General features: G+C 42.9%; 1 protein-coding gene across 1 annotated transcript; it reads right to left on the bottom strand.

The window, feature by feature from the left end:
- Nucleotides 1-1,279: 1,279 nt before the first annotated feature.
- asmt2 (acetylserotonin O-methyltransferase 2) lies at nucleotides 1,280-12,745 on the bottom strand. The gene is made up of 9 exons (XM_061743380.1): nucleotides 12,623-12,745; nucleotides 11,478-11,652; nucleotides 10,361-10,485; nucleotides 7,791-7,794; nucleotides 5,199-5,268; nucleotides 5,008-5,126; nucleotides 4,801-4,938; nucleotides 3,041-3,163; nucleotides 1,280-2,093 (listed from the first exon to the last, which is right to left on the bottom strand). The coding sequence occupies exons 1-9, from the start codon at nucleotides 12,701-12,703 to the stop codon at nucleotides 1,882-1,884; spliced, it is 1,047 nt and encodes a 348-aa protein (XP_061599364.1). The 5' UTR covers nucleotides 12,704-12,745; the 3' UTR covers nucleotides 1,280-1,881.
- Nucleotides 12,746-13,228: the final 483 nt, after the last annotated feature.

Raw genomic sequence — 13,228 nt, 5'->3', positions numbered from 1 at the left:
ATTACCAGAAAAATAACTCGTTATTTGACAATTTTCACCTGTTTCAGGTAAATTTTCACTTGAAATAAGTAGGAAAATCTGCCAGTGGGACAAGATTTATCTTCTCATTACAAGCAAAGAAATCCTGTTCCACTGGCAGATTTTTCTACTTATTTTAAGTGAAAATCTACTTGAAACAGGTGAAAATTGTTGTTTTTTTCCAGTGATGAGTCTTGTTTTAAGTGCAATGAGATTTTTTTTATGAAAAAATGAGACATTTTAACTAGAAATAAGACAAATATTCTTGTTAAGATGTTGAGTTTTTGCAGTGCACTAGTCATTACTGCCCTGCACCAAGGTAAAAATGAAGTCCAGCATCTCGGCAGTGACACCTCGTACCGCTGTCAGGCCCAGCGAACGGGGAGCGGAGGATCGGGGTTGTTTTGCAGCCCTGAGGGGCCCGGAGCATCATGTGGCTCCGGCAAATAAGATGACATGTGTCCTAAAAATAAAGCTCCGTCAAAGAGAGGTTCACCTCAAGGTCAGACTGTGCTCTGATCAGCGAAACACGAAAAAGACACGCTGGCAGACCTGATAATAAATCTGGGGACATGGGATTTTTGTTTTACTCTGTGTCGTCGTTTACATTTACGGAGGAGTATTAGGGCCATGCAGGAGAACAAATATTTGAGAGGGGAAGATTATTTTTAATTGTGCACTTCGAGAAAATACGACGTAGTATTAGGGCCAAACTAATACAAAAAAAAATGGAAATTACGAGAATAAAGTCATAATAATATGAGAATAAAGTCGTAAAATTACGAGAATAAAGTCGTAATATTTTGAGAATAAAGTCGGAATATTTTGAGAATAAAGTCGGAATATTATGAGAATAAAGTCGTAATATTAAATATATTATAAATATATAAATATAACTTCATAGGACACTCAATATTCCTCATTTTAACACAGGGAGAAGATGCTCTTCCTGTTAGAGTTAAATTAATATAATAAATTAATTAATTAATATAAATATAAATTATATTCTCATAATATTACGACTTTATTCTCGTAATATTATGACTTTATTCTCGTAATGTTACGACTTTATTCTCGTAATATTACGACTTTATTCTCATAATATTACGACTTTATTCTATTACGACTTTATTCTCGCAACATTATGACTTTATTTTCGTAATTTTACGACTTTATTCTCATAATATTATGACTTTATTCTCGTAATTTCCAATTATTTTTTTTGTCTTAGTTTGGCCCTAATACGACTTACTCCGTCGTAAGAAAAAAGTCAAAATTTCGAAAATAATGTTGAAATACAATTTCAAGAATAGAGTTGAAATTTCGAGAATAAAGTTGAAATACAATTTGGTGAATAAAGTGTAAATGTCTCCTCCATCAAATCCAGTTAGAGCGACTGACAGCTCTGCAGCAGCAGCCGTAACTAACTAACTAACTAACTAACTAACTAACTATCTAACTAACTTACATCCTTGGAGTGGAACGTCAAGGGTACGTTTCTGAAGTTATGCAACTGCATATGTGTGATATGTGTTTCAAATCAATATAATAAAACCCATTTTGACTTTTTTCTCAACATTTTGACTTTTTTCTCAAAGTACATAATGAAAAAAAAATCATCCTCCTCTAAAATATTATTTTTATTTTTCTCCTGCCTGGCCCTAATACTCTTCCGTATACATTTCCCAAATATGAAGTCCCGCTACAATACGGGGATTTTTATGACGTCTTCACATAAAACCGATAATTTAGGGGGGAACATGAGGGTTATTCTGCACATGACTGTATGTTTCACGTTTAACTCCGACCCCTAAATACTAAGTGATCTAGGACTTTTACGGTCAGATGCAAGTCTGCGTGAGCTCATCTGGTGGCCAGGATGGCGTCGTAGGTCTTCCCAGTCCTGCAGATCTGGACGTTGTGGAAGCCGGCCTGGTTGAGCATGTGGCTGTACTGGGAGGGCGGGCGTTCCCTGCCCGCCGTCCGCACCAGCATGTTCAGGGAGGAGATCTGAGCCATGAATGGTCCTCGCCTGTTCTCAAAGAGCATCACTTCCACCAGCAGGACGCCGCCACCTGACGGGGAAGGACAAAGACACTGAGCTCAAAACGCAGCCACTTTTAAACTTACTTTCATATCCATGCAGATCGTAGGAACCCAAGATATTTCATGTTTTAGGCAAGGCAAGTTTATTTGTATAACACAGGGGTCGGCAACCCAAAATGTTGAAAGAGCCATATTGGACCAAAAACACAAAAAACAAATATGTCTGGAGCCGCAAAAAATGAAAAGTCTTGTAAAAGCCTTAGAATGAAGACAACACATGCTGCATGTTTCTATATTAGTTAGAACTGGGGGAACATTTTTTTTTTCATTATGCACTTCGAGAAAAAAGTCAAAATGTCGAGAAAAAAGTTGAAATGTTGGGATAAAAGTAGAAATCTCGAGAAAAAAGACTAAATGTTGAGAAAAAAGTTGAAATGTTGAGAAATAAGTCGAAATGTCGAGATTAATGTTGAAGTACAATGTCGAGAAAAAAGTCGAAATGTCGAGAAAAAAGATTAAAAAGGAAAGGAAAAAGGAAGAAAAAAAAAGAAAAAAAGGAAAAAGGAAGAAAAAAAAAGAAAAAAAGGAAAAAAGAAGAAAAAGAAGAAAAAAAGAGGGAAAAAAGAAACAAAAGAAGAAAAACAAGAAAAAAAAGGTCAAACATTTTTGAAAAAGCTCCAGGGAGCCACTAGGGCGGCGCTAAAGAGCCGCATGCGGCTCTAGAACCGCGGGTTGCTGACCCCTGATCTAGCACAATTCAACACAAGGTAATTCAAAGTGCTTTGCATCAACATTAAAAGCGGCAAGACACAATTAAACAGTAAATAACAAAAAAAATGAAATAAAATGATAAGAAAAGAGGTAAAATAATAAAAAGCACAAGTTGTTAAAAAGTAAGGGCATTAGAGTACAGCAGGTACATCTCATTTGGTTTGTCACCAAAACACCAGATTGAGAAGAGCCCCTGTGGACTGACCTGGCTTACAGAGGTGGTAGATCTTCCTCAGCAGGGCCAGACACTTTTCCTCCGTCCAGTCCTGGATGATCCTGGCCAGGACGAACAAGTCGGCAGCAGGAATCTCCCCGCTGAAGAAATCTCCTGCAGGCAGACGGCGACACGCGTCAAAGTCCCAGCTGCATTCATCTGCACCCACTTAATGCAGCACAGTCAGCTAAAATCAACCAGTCAACAGTTTGGGGAGAAAACCAATCAAGAGTTCTATTGAATCTTAATGTCACTGCAGACGATTAACAAACTATAACAGAGACACATTAGTTTAATGCTTCAGACCATTAAAACATTAACTGTCGTCGGCCGGCTCCCCAGGACCTAGTCATAGTTGTATTTGACGATATTCAACTGATGTTCACCATGCCCATCCAGTACTCGAGTTGTAAAAAGAATCAGGGGGGATGGTGGATTTTATCATATGGGACAGATAATTTGTGCTGATTACAAATAATATAATATATTACAAATAATAGCAGTGACCAAAACACCTGCAGAAATACTGCAGGAATGACATAGCAGCAGTTAAATGCAGCCTTCTGTAAGCTTTAAATATCCACTGGGCTTACATCAAATACATCAAAACACAACAATAAAAAACACTTTTCTGAACTTATCAATATGACTCTGTCCTTCACAGGATAAGTAACATGGATCACTGCAAAAACTCAAAATCTTAGCAAGAATATTTGTCTTATTTCTAGTTAAAATGTCTCATTTTAGTAAAAAAAATCTCATTACAATTAAAACAAGACTCATCACTGGAAAAAACAACAATTTTCACCTGTTTCAAGTAAATTTTCATTTGAAATTAGTAGAAAAATCTGCCAGTGGAACAAGATTTTTTTGCTTGTAATAAGAAGACAAATCTTGTCCCACTGGCAGATTTTTCTACTTATTTCAAGTGAAAATTTACTTGAAACAGGTGAAAATTGTCAAATAAGTTTTTTAACTAAAAATGAGACATTTTAACTAGAACTAGAAATAAGACAAATATTCCTGGTAGGATTTTGAGTTTTTGCAGTGTGACCCCACTGTTGGCTCATGTGTCCATTAAACATGTGGCTGGTCCAGATGGACCTTGCTTTCCCCGGACAACCTTTCCAAACAAACCGTACTGGTTCTGTCTTTTCTAATTGTGCTGTTGTGGTTTTTAACGTGCTCAGTGAGGCCTGAAGGGGCAGATGTAGCTCCTGTGTTTTATGCACAACTCTGACCTGTATCTAAATCTGCTGGGACATCCACTCCCGGGGAGAGCGGCTACGTTCTGAATGTTGGACGCTCGTGAATAATCTCTGTCTTTGTCTTATTTCTAGTTGAAATGTATCATTTTTTAATAAAAAAAATCTCATTACACTTGAAACAAGACTCATCACTGGAAAAACAGTGGAACAAGATTTTTTTGCTTGTAATAAGAAGATAAATTTTGTTCCACTGGCAGATTTTTCTACTTATTTCAAGTGAAAATTTACTTGAAACAGGTGAAAATTGTTAAATAAGTTATTTTTCTGGTGGTGACTCTAAATGTTGAAATAGCAGTAAAACCACATTCATTGATGAAATGACATAAGGGATGGAAAGGAGGGATGGTAGTTTTACAGGGGGGTGATTTGGACCCTTTTTATTTCAGGGGGGGATGCCATCACCCCTCATCCCCCCTCAACTCCAGTACTGCGTCCATCATGTCCATCATGTCCATCATGTCCACCATGTCCACCATGTCTCACCGCTCTGGAAAGCGACGGCATCGTCCTCCAGAGAGAAGTGTTTCTTTGCTGCCTCCACGACCTCCGGCAGGTCAAACACCGTGACGGACGACGAGGGATAGGCCTTGGCCATCTCCCGGGCCAGAGCCCCGGTGCACCCTGGGAGCAGAGAGAGCACGGTCACGTCCAGCAGGAGACACGCGTACTGGGGGGACAGTGATGGTTTACCTCCCAGATCTACGATCCTCTCAAAGCCAGACAGGTTGAACGCCGTGGCGATGTCGTGTCCGTCCAGGACCCACGAGGAGTTCATCATCCCCATGAACTTCAGCATCTCCTCCTCCGACCTGCGGGGAGGAGCCGGGATGTTGGTTGGATATCAACACAGTCACACTCAGATGGAAAAGGTGAGTGCCAACCTGTAAATAGCTTGAAAAATCTCCTCAGGTGGAAGACCAAAAGTCTTTTCATTCTGATTCTTCCCTTTCCCTGCACAGTGGAGAAGAAGAGTTAGTGTCTGCATCTGAAATCCCACCCTAATGAGTAGCAAAAACAGTATGTGAGTGTGGCAGGGTGGAGGAGCTGCAGCCACTCAGGCTGATTAGGGCACAGGTGGGCCCAATCAGCCTCTCCACTCTGCCAGCCTTCATAAGGCATAGCTGCACAGCAGAAAGGTGCTGTGGAGCTGCTGTGAAGGTGCTTCTGCACTGTGTGTGGTGTTTGTGGGTAAATAAAGAGGGTCTGCATTAAACTCTGTGTCTCTCCATCCTGTCGGTCGGGCCCCCGTGGCACTCACCGTGCTACACTGGCACCCAACGTGGGGCCCGATGGGAGGAGAGGCATGGAGCGGGCCCTGGACGCACTCGCCCAGGCCATTGCGGACCTGGCCGCCCTGCGCCGGGACCAGGGCGGGCATCAGCTCGCTGTGTTGGCGGCGCTGATGCCCGCGGACCGACCCACCCCTGCGCCACGCCGGAGGTTCGCCGCAGCAGCGCGGGAGGAGCTGGCGGCGCCGCAGCTGAGAGGCCGTGAGGCAGAAGCTGCGGGCCGCCAGGCGACGGCTCCCGAGGCGGCATGGCCAACGGAGCGACCCATCCCTGCACCCCGTCTGAGGTTCGCCGCGGCAGCGCTGGCGGCGCTGCAGCCGACCGGCCGTGAGGCAGTCGCTGCAGGCCGCCAGGCGACGGCTCCTGGGATGGAGTCGGAGGCGGAGTCGGAGTCGGCGGCAGAGGTGGAGGCTGACCAGCAGGGCGGCGTGACGGAGGAGGCGGTCCTGGACACGCCAGCTCCAGACCAGGGCTGCGCCGTGGAGGAGGCGGTCCTGGAGGCGGACCAGCGGCCGACGCGGGTCTGCGTCACGGAGGAGGAGGTGGTCCTGGACGCACCGTGTGGCCCGAGGCCACCATGGGCCCGGCCCCGAGAGCAGCTTCCACGGCGGGCGGGCCGACGCCGGGGACGACCCCCCCGACCAGAAAGGCCCGGGGGTTCCGGGCTTCCTCTCCCGCTCCGAGAGGGCGGGGGGGGAGTAGGCTCGGCCGGACAGACCCCGGCGCGAGTTTGGCGTTGGGGGTGTGTGGCAGGGTGGAGGAGCTGCAGCCACTCAGGCTGATTAGGGCACAGGTGGGCCCAATCAGCCTCTCCACTCTGCCAGCCTTCGTAAGGCATAGCTGCACAGCAGAAAGGTGCTGTGGAGCTGCTGTGAAGGTGCTTCTGCACTGTGTGTGGTGTTTGTGGGTAAATAAAGAGGGTCTGCATTAAACTCTGTGTCTCTCCATCCTGTCGGTCGGGCCCCCGTGGCACTCACCGTGCTACAGTGAGATTTTTTAGTGCGTCCGAAACCTTAGTACGTACACAATAGTATGTACTATCCATACTCATTCTGGAGAAATGTATTAGTATGGATTGATGGACACTAGCTAAGCAGAAACTTCCCACAATGCAATGCAGCAGTGTTTGGTTGCTAAGTGCTGCAGATACTTAGCAACCAACAAAAATGGAGGATAACGTTACCGGTACCAAGCAAAGCTGCAGCAGCAGCAGCATCACGCTACAATTCAAATGTGAGGAATTAGGTGTGATTTAGCTTTGGTTTCCATAAGATATTAACCAGATGAGTTCATTTACCACATTCTTATTCTTCTTCTGTTTCTCGTTAGAAGTTGAAGAGGTAAGAATAAAACCACACAGCGCAGGAGAAATGTCATCTTGTTTGGGCCAGGATAAAGGGGAAAGAGCGGTGCTGCTACTGCTGCTGTGACAGGAGTTGTTACCATGGTAACAACTCCCCCTCCCAACAGCAGGAAGTGCCGTGTGGCTCTGAGTAGTACGTCCCAATTAATGCATACTACCAGAGACTTTTATAAACTCTCCCCCCCACTCCGGTTGTGTTTCCTGTATCTGTGTGGGTTTCCCCACTGCCCCGCCCCTTTAGGAGACTAACAGCAGCTCCTGAGTCTATTGAGTCCTATGGGAAAAGTGAACATGAGCACGGATTATTACTAATTCCTTTGCCCCATAGTAACCTAAGTAAATATGGGTAACATTTTTCAAAAGCCACAAACCTTCTGAACATTCTGACACCAAAATGGCAATTTTCAGACCGACAGATTAGGAGAAAATGAACTTTGTTTGAGACCTGTCTCTGTCTGAGCAACACACTCTCGTGAGATTTGGCAATACATAGCTCTGCTCTCTGGTAGTGCTGATAGTAGAAATATATATATATATATATATATATATATATATATATTTCATTTCATTTCATTTCATTTATTCCGTTCATGGTATATCTTCTTACAATGTTGTACATAATTCCAAGAAGTACACATTATCACCATGACGAAAAGGAGCAGGAAGAAGAAAACTTATGTTACCTGCCCCTCTCTGTAAATACAATTACATTTACTTGCTGAACACCTATCTATCTATACATATATAAACAAGAAAACAAACAAAAATACCACTCTTCTATCTATTTTTTCCTCTTTCTCCTTCTTCTTTTTTGTAGGCACTTATCTTTTCCTTTTTAAACATTTTCTTAAGCTGACCCAAACTTGTGCAGCTTTTCAGTTCCTTGCTTTGTCTATGCCATATTTTTACACCTGTAACAGAAATACACATTTGTTTTATGTTTAGCCTTGCAAAAGTATGTTTGAAATCAAATTTATGTCTGTTATCCTCATCCTCCAATCTAAACAAATTTTGTAACTGTTCTGGTAATGATCTTTTTTTTGCTTTAAACATTATTTTTAAGGTTTGAAGTTCAACTATATCTACTATTTTCAATAAACCTGCCAAAATAAATAATCAGTTTGATGGTTCTCTGAAGCCGACCCTGTGAATGACTCTCACTGCTCTTTTCTGTGGCACAAACAGAGGAGAGATGTTACTTGCATAGGTATTACCCCACACTTCCACACAATCATTTAGATATGGCAAAATAAATGTACAATACAGAGTTCTTAGTGTGTTAGTATTCAAAATAAACTTAACCTTATTCAAAATATATATACTCTTCGCCACCTTGGCTTTTACATATGCTATATGGTTTTTCCATGTCAGCTTGTCGTCTAAAATAATACCCAAAAACCTAAACACGGACACTCTCTCAATGCTCTCTCCTGCAAATGAAAGTGAAATGTCATCCTTTTTTCGATTTGTAAAAACCATAAATTTAGTTTTTTTCAGATTTAACAAAAGCTTATTTTTATCAAACCAACTTTTAAGTTTAACCATTTCATTGGTGATATTTTCAGCGATAAGCCCCAAATCATCCCCAGAACAAAAAAAATTCGTATCATCTGCAAATAAAACAAACTGTAGAGTTTTTGAAACTTCACAAATATCATTAATGTATAAAATAAAAAGTTTAGGTCCCAAAACGGATCCTTGTGGGACTCCACATACTGTCCTCAGACATTCAGATTTAGAACCCTCCAGCTGAACATATTGTTTTCTATTTTGTAAATAACTACTTAACCAATCCAAAGCAATTCCTCTCACACCATAATTATGTAGTTTTGAAATTAAAATGTCATGATTTATTGTATCAAACGCCTTTTTTAAATCGATAAAAACCCCAATTGTATATTTTTTGTTATCAAATGCTGTTGTTATTTCTTCCATTATTTTCGTTAGTGCCATTGCTGTGGATCGGTTAGTTCGAAACCCATACTGACTCTCATTCAGCAAGTGATTCTTTTCCAAAAATAAATCTAACTTCTGTACAAATCATTTTTCAAGGACTTTAGAAAATTGTGAGAGTACTGATACTGGTCTGTAGTTATTAAATTCGTGCTTGTCCTCAGACTTAAACAAAGGAATAACTTTTGCCATTTTCATCCTTTCTGGAAAAACACCTGTACTGAAAGAAAGATTAAATATATAACTTAAAGGTTTAATTATACAGTCAATAGTTTGTTTCACTATACACATATCTATCCCATCACTATCTGTTGATGTCTTATTCTTTGTTTTGGCTATGATGGATATTATTTCATTCTCACTCACCCCACCTAAGTACATCGATTGTAACACTTTGCTCCCCATTCTCTTTTTACCCTCTTGGTGTTGCTTTTGTGTTGAGATAGTTTTAGTTAGATTTGGTCCAATATTTACAAAGTAAGAGTTGAATTCATTGGCAATTTGGTTCATGTCTTTAATTTCTTGATTGTCATTAACAAAATAATTTGGCATGACTGTTGGAGTTGATTTATTCCCCATTACCTCATTCAAGATCCTCCATGAACCTTTCAAATTATCTTTATTTTCGTTTAATATTTTATTATAATACTCCTTTTTGGCCTGTCTCATTATCGTTGTTAACTTATTTTTATACCTCTTGTACTTATTTTCTGCATCATAAGTTCTAAACTTAATAAAATCTCTATACAGTGTATTTTTTTTTTTGCAAGCATTTTGTAAACCCTTGGTAATCCAAGGTTTTTTGTTGTTACTATATATATATATATATATATATATATATATATATATATTTATATATATATATATATATATATATATATATATATATACGTATACATGTCTATGGTGCTGATTCAGAGTCATTGGTCACTGCAGAACTGTCAACGTTGTTTTCCCATCGGATAAACTTTAAAACTAAAATAAAACTTGCTTCTTTGCTTAACAATACTGTTATTGTTATTATTGAAGTCTTTTTGGAAGGGAAAAAAAGAATATTAGACTGATCCGATGATCTTATACTGGGTTGATATCAGACATTAAGGTAGCAGATAAAAAAAAACGAGTGGCAAAATAAGGTGCAAATATTAAAGTTGTACTGTATCTAGTGTTGTACAGTATGTTGTATTGTTTGGACATGCATAGACAATAGTCCATCAGTAAAGCGCACACACGTTCACAACACTTCCAAAACGATGTGGGGAGAGGGGCGGCCACGCCCACTTAGGAGACAGGAAGTGGATACCATTTCATACCATTGGCAGAAACGGTAATGCGTTATCTTCTGTATAGAGTATCTTTGATACTACAGATATTTACTCAAAAGTTTGCCGAACTAAAGTATACTTTTTGAGTATACTGATCTGGGGTCCCACCTGACGGCGTCCGGCATGTTGCTCCACAGCGGGTAGATGGTCTGGGCCTGGTACAGGATCATGGCATGCAGGGACTTGGCGCTGCCCCGGGCCAGGTACAGGTTGGCCACCTCGGTGCTGCTGTACACGGCTGGACAGACAGGGAGGAGCCAAACACAACACCAGAGGGAACCAGGGGTTTAATTTAGCCACACTCATACTTTCCTCTGGCTTTTCCTGTCACACACATCAGGTGGGGTTAAAGGTCAAACGCAGCTCAGCCTGAAAGGTTTTCCCAATGTGAATCACAACTCTGCAGGTTTTGTCTGGGACATAACCCGACCAATGAAGCACAGCAACTAAATCTAGCTTGTTGTATGGTTCTTATGTCACTTTAGATGCCTTTAAATATATGTTATTAGCCCATACGCAGATATCTAATAGCACTAACAGCAGCCACATCTTTAAGAAGTAGATTTTCATGTCAATTTTAAAGTAAAATACAATTTTTTGTTCTGAAATCCTTCAAAAAACAGGAATTCCCCCTTTAACCTCCTTAATCTTCCCCAAAACACGTTTTTACAGATAAATAAGTGCAACATAACTCCACGTTCCCAACTACAGGCAGATAAAAGCATCTGAACAACAGCTCCAGAGGGATGCAGGTGCAGGACAGGTTCCTCATGCCTGCCCCGTCCCCTGGACCTGCCCCGTCCCCTGGACCTGCCCCGTCCCCTGGACCTGCCCCGTCCCCTGGACCTGCTCACCTGCCCCGTCCCCTGGACCTGCCCCGTCTCCTGGACCTGCTCACCTGCCCTGTCCCCTGGACCTGCTCACCTGCCCCGTCTCCTGGACCTGCTCACCTGCCCTGTCCCCTGGACCTGCTCACCTGCCCCGTCCCCTGGACCTGCTCACCTGCCCCGTCCCCTGGACCTGCCCTGTCCCCTGGACCTGCTCACCTGCCCCGTCCCCTGGACCTGCTCACCTGCCCCGTCCCCTGGACCTGCCCCGTCCCCTGGACCTGCTCACCTGCCCCGTCCCCTGGACCTGCCCCGTCTCCTGGACCTGCTCACCTGCACCGTCCCCTGGACCTGCTCACCTGCCCCGTCCCCTGGACCTGCACCGTCCCCTGGACCTGCTCACCTGCCCCGCCCGTCTTCTCCACGTCCAGGATGTGGATGCCCACCAGGGCGTCCAGCAGCCTCTCCGTCCCGTCCAGGCTGGTCCCCAGTTCCTGGGAGACGTGCTGGGCGCTGAGGGGCCCCGGGGCCCCCAGCAGCAGGTCAAACACCCCCAGCTCACAGGCGGAGAAGATCACCTGGAGACAGAGAGACTAGTTTGAACTAGTTCCCTGCTTCAGCACACTGATACAAATGAGCAGTCTTGTGCAGACCTGGATGATAAACTGATGATGGACATTCATTAGAATCAGGTGTGATGATGCACATGGATCAATGACCAATAAGGATCTTCAACAGGTCAATTTTAAAATAATCAAAAAAAGAATATCTATTGCAGTAGTTCATAAATTCATAGAAAAATGTTAAATTAAGTGATTTCAGAGTTTTTTGTCAAGATGAATTGTCACTAGCCTTAAAAAAGGTCATGTGGTGCAACCATGATTCATATTAAAATAAATTAATTTCCTTAACATCTTGACATCTTTTTTTTTACAAGTTTTCAGTATTATACAAAAAGGGTTGTTTTTTTAATGGTCGCACCACATGATATTTCATAAAATGGACATCAAACTTTGTTTGTATATTATGATGGAAATATAAATACAAATGTGTTGCAATCTTACACACTACAAGATACTTCGGAAATCATACCAGATATGGCAGAGGATTGATTTAAAAACATTTAGAGTGATTTCAAAACAATAGTCATGGTCAGATGGTCGCACCACATGACATTTTGATGCTTAAAACAACAACAAAATCCCAAATAACTAGTATTTTTTTTGTAAAATTCAAGTGAGTCCATATGTGGGACAGGTATGTCATATAATGGCATTTTCTTATCCATTTAAACCTTTTTTGAATTGAAAAAAAATCTGTTTTTCAGAATATACATATATATATATATATGGCTATAGCCTATATATATTGACCCACATTCAGGACACGGGTCCTGCATGTGCAGTTCAGTTCAACGGTCTCACAGAAATGAACGTGTTTAATGAACGCGTTCATTAAACTCGTTCATGCACAACACTAACCACCACTGCCAATAACATGCATGTATTTTAGTTTCAGCCCCAGTACCAGGGCAGGTGGTTCTGGTACCTGGGACAGCTGGAATCCATGCACGTACTCCAGCAGCCTGAACGGGTAGTCCAGCTCGCTCTGGGAGAGATGCTCGGCCATGGCGGTCTGTTCCCCCGGGGCTGGAGCCCAGCAGCCGGGAGAGATGGAGAGATGCAGGCTGAACCGGTCCGGTCTGAGCCGGGAGAGATGCCCGCTGCTCCGGTCCTTCTGCAGCCGCAGCGGCGCCGCGATCAGGCTCCTCCGTGCGTCGCTCTTTCCAATCAGGGGTCGGGGAAAGTGTGGAGATGTCTCTCTCCTCCTGCCCGGGATCTATCGGAGAGAGGACGGGCTCCGGTCCTTCTGGGTCACGCGGTGCATTTCTGACCCCGAGCAGAGAACCAGCGCCGAGGCTTCAGGAAGTAAAGGATGGAGCCCCGGACTGCAGAAACCTGCCTGTACTTAGTCCCCGGCTCCCACCTGCAGAGGGAGACCCTTCCTCCTCCTGACTGCGGTCAATCAGCCGTCATTCAGACTGACGTGGTCAAATCAGCACATGTGCACATTTCATGGGCGCTCCTATTTCAGTCTTTACGGTAAATGAATGAATGCAGCTCAGAAACAGAAAGATATGAAGTGCTGAGTTTG

This window comes from Cololabis saira, chromosome 16, assembly GCF_033807715.1.
Source record: "Cololabis saira isolate AMF1-May2022 chromosome 16, fColSai1.1, whole genome shotgun sequence".
In the NCBI taxonomy this organism is placed as follows: domain Eukaryota; kingdom Metazoa; phylum Chordata; class Actinopteri; order Beloniformes; family Belonidae; genus Cololabis; species Cololabis saira.
Note: the sequence above shows the minus strand (reverse complement) of the source record. Positions and strands in the feature narration are given on the sequence as shown.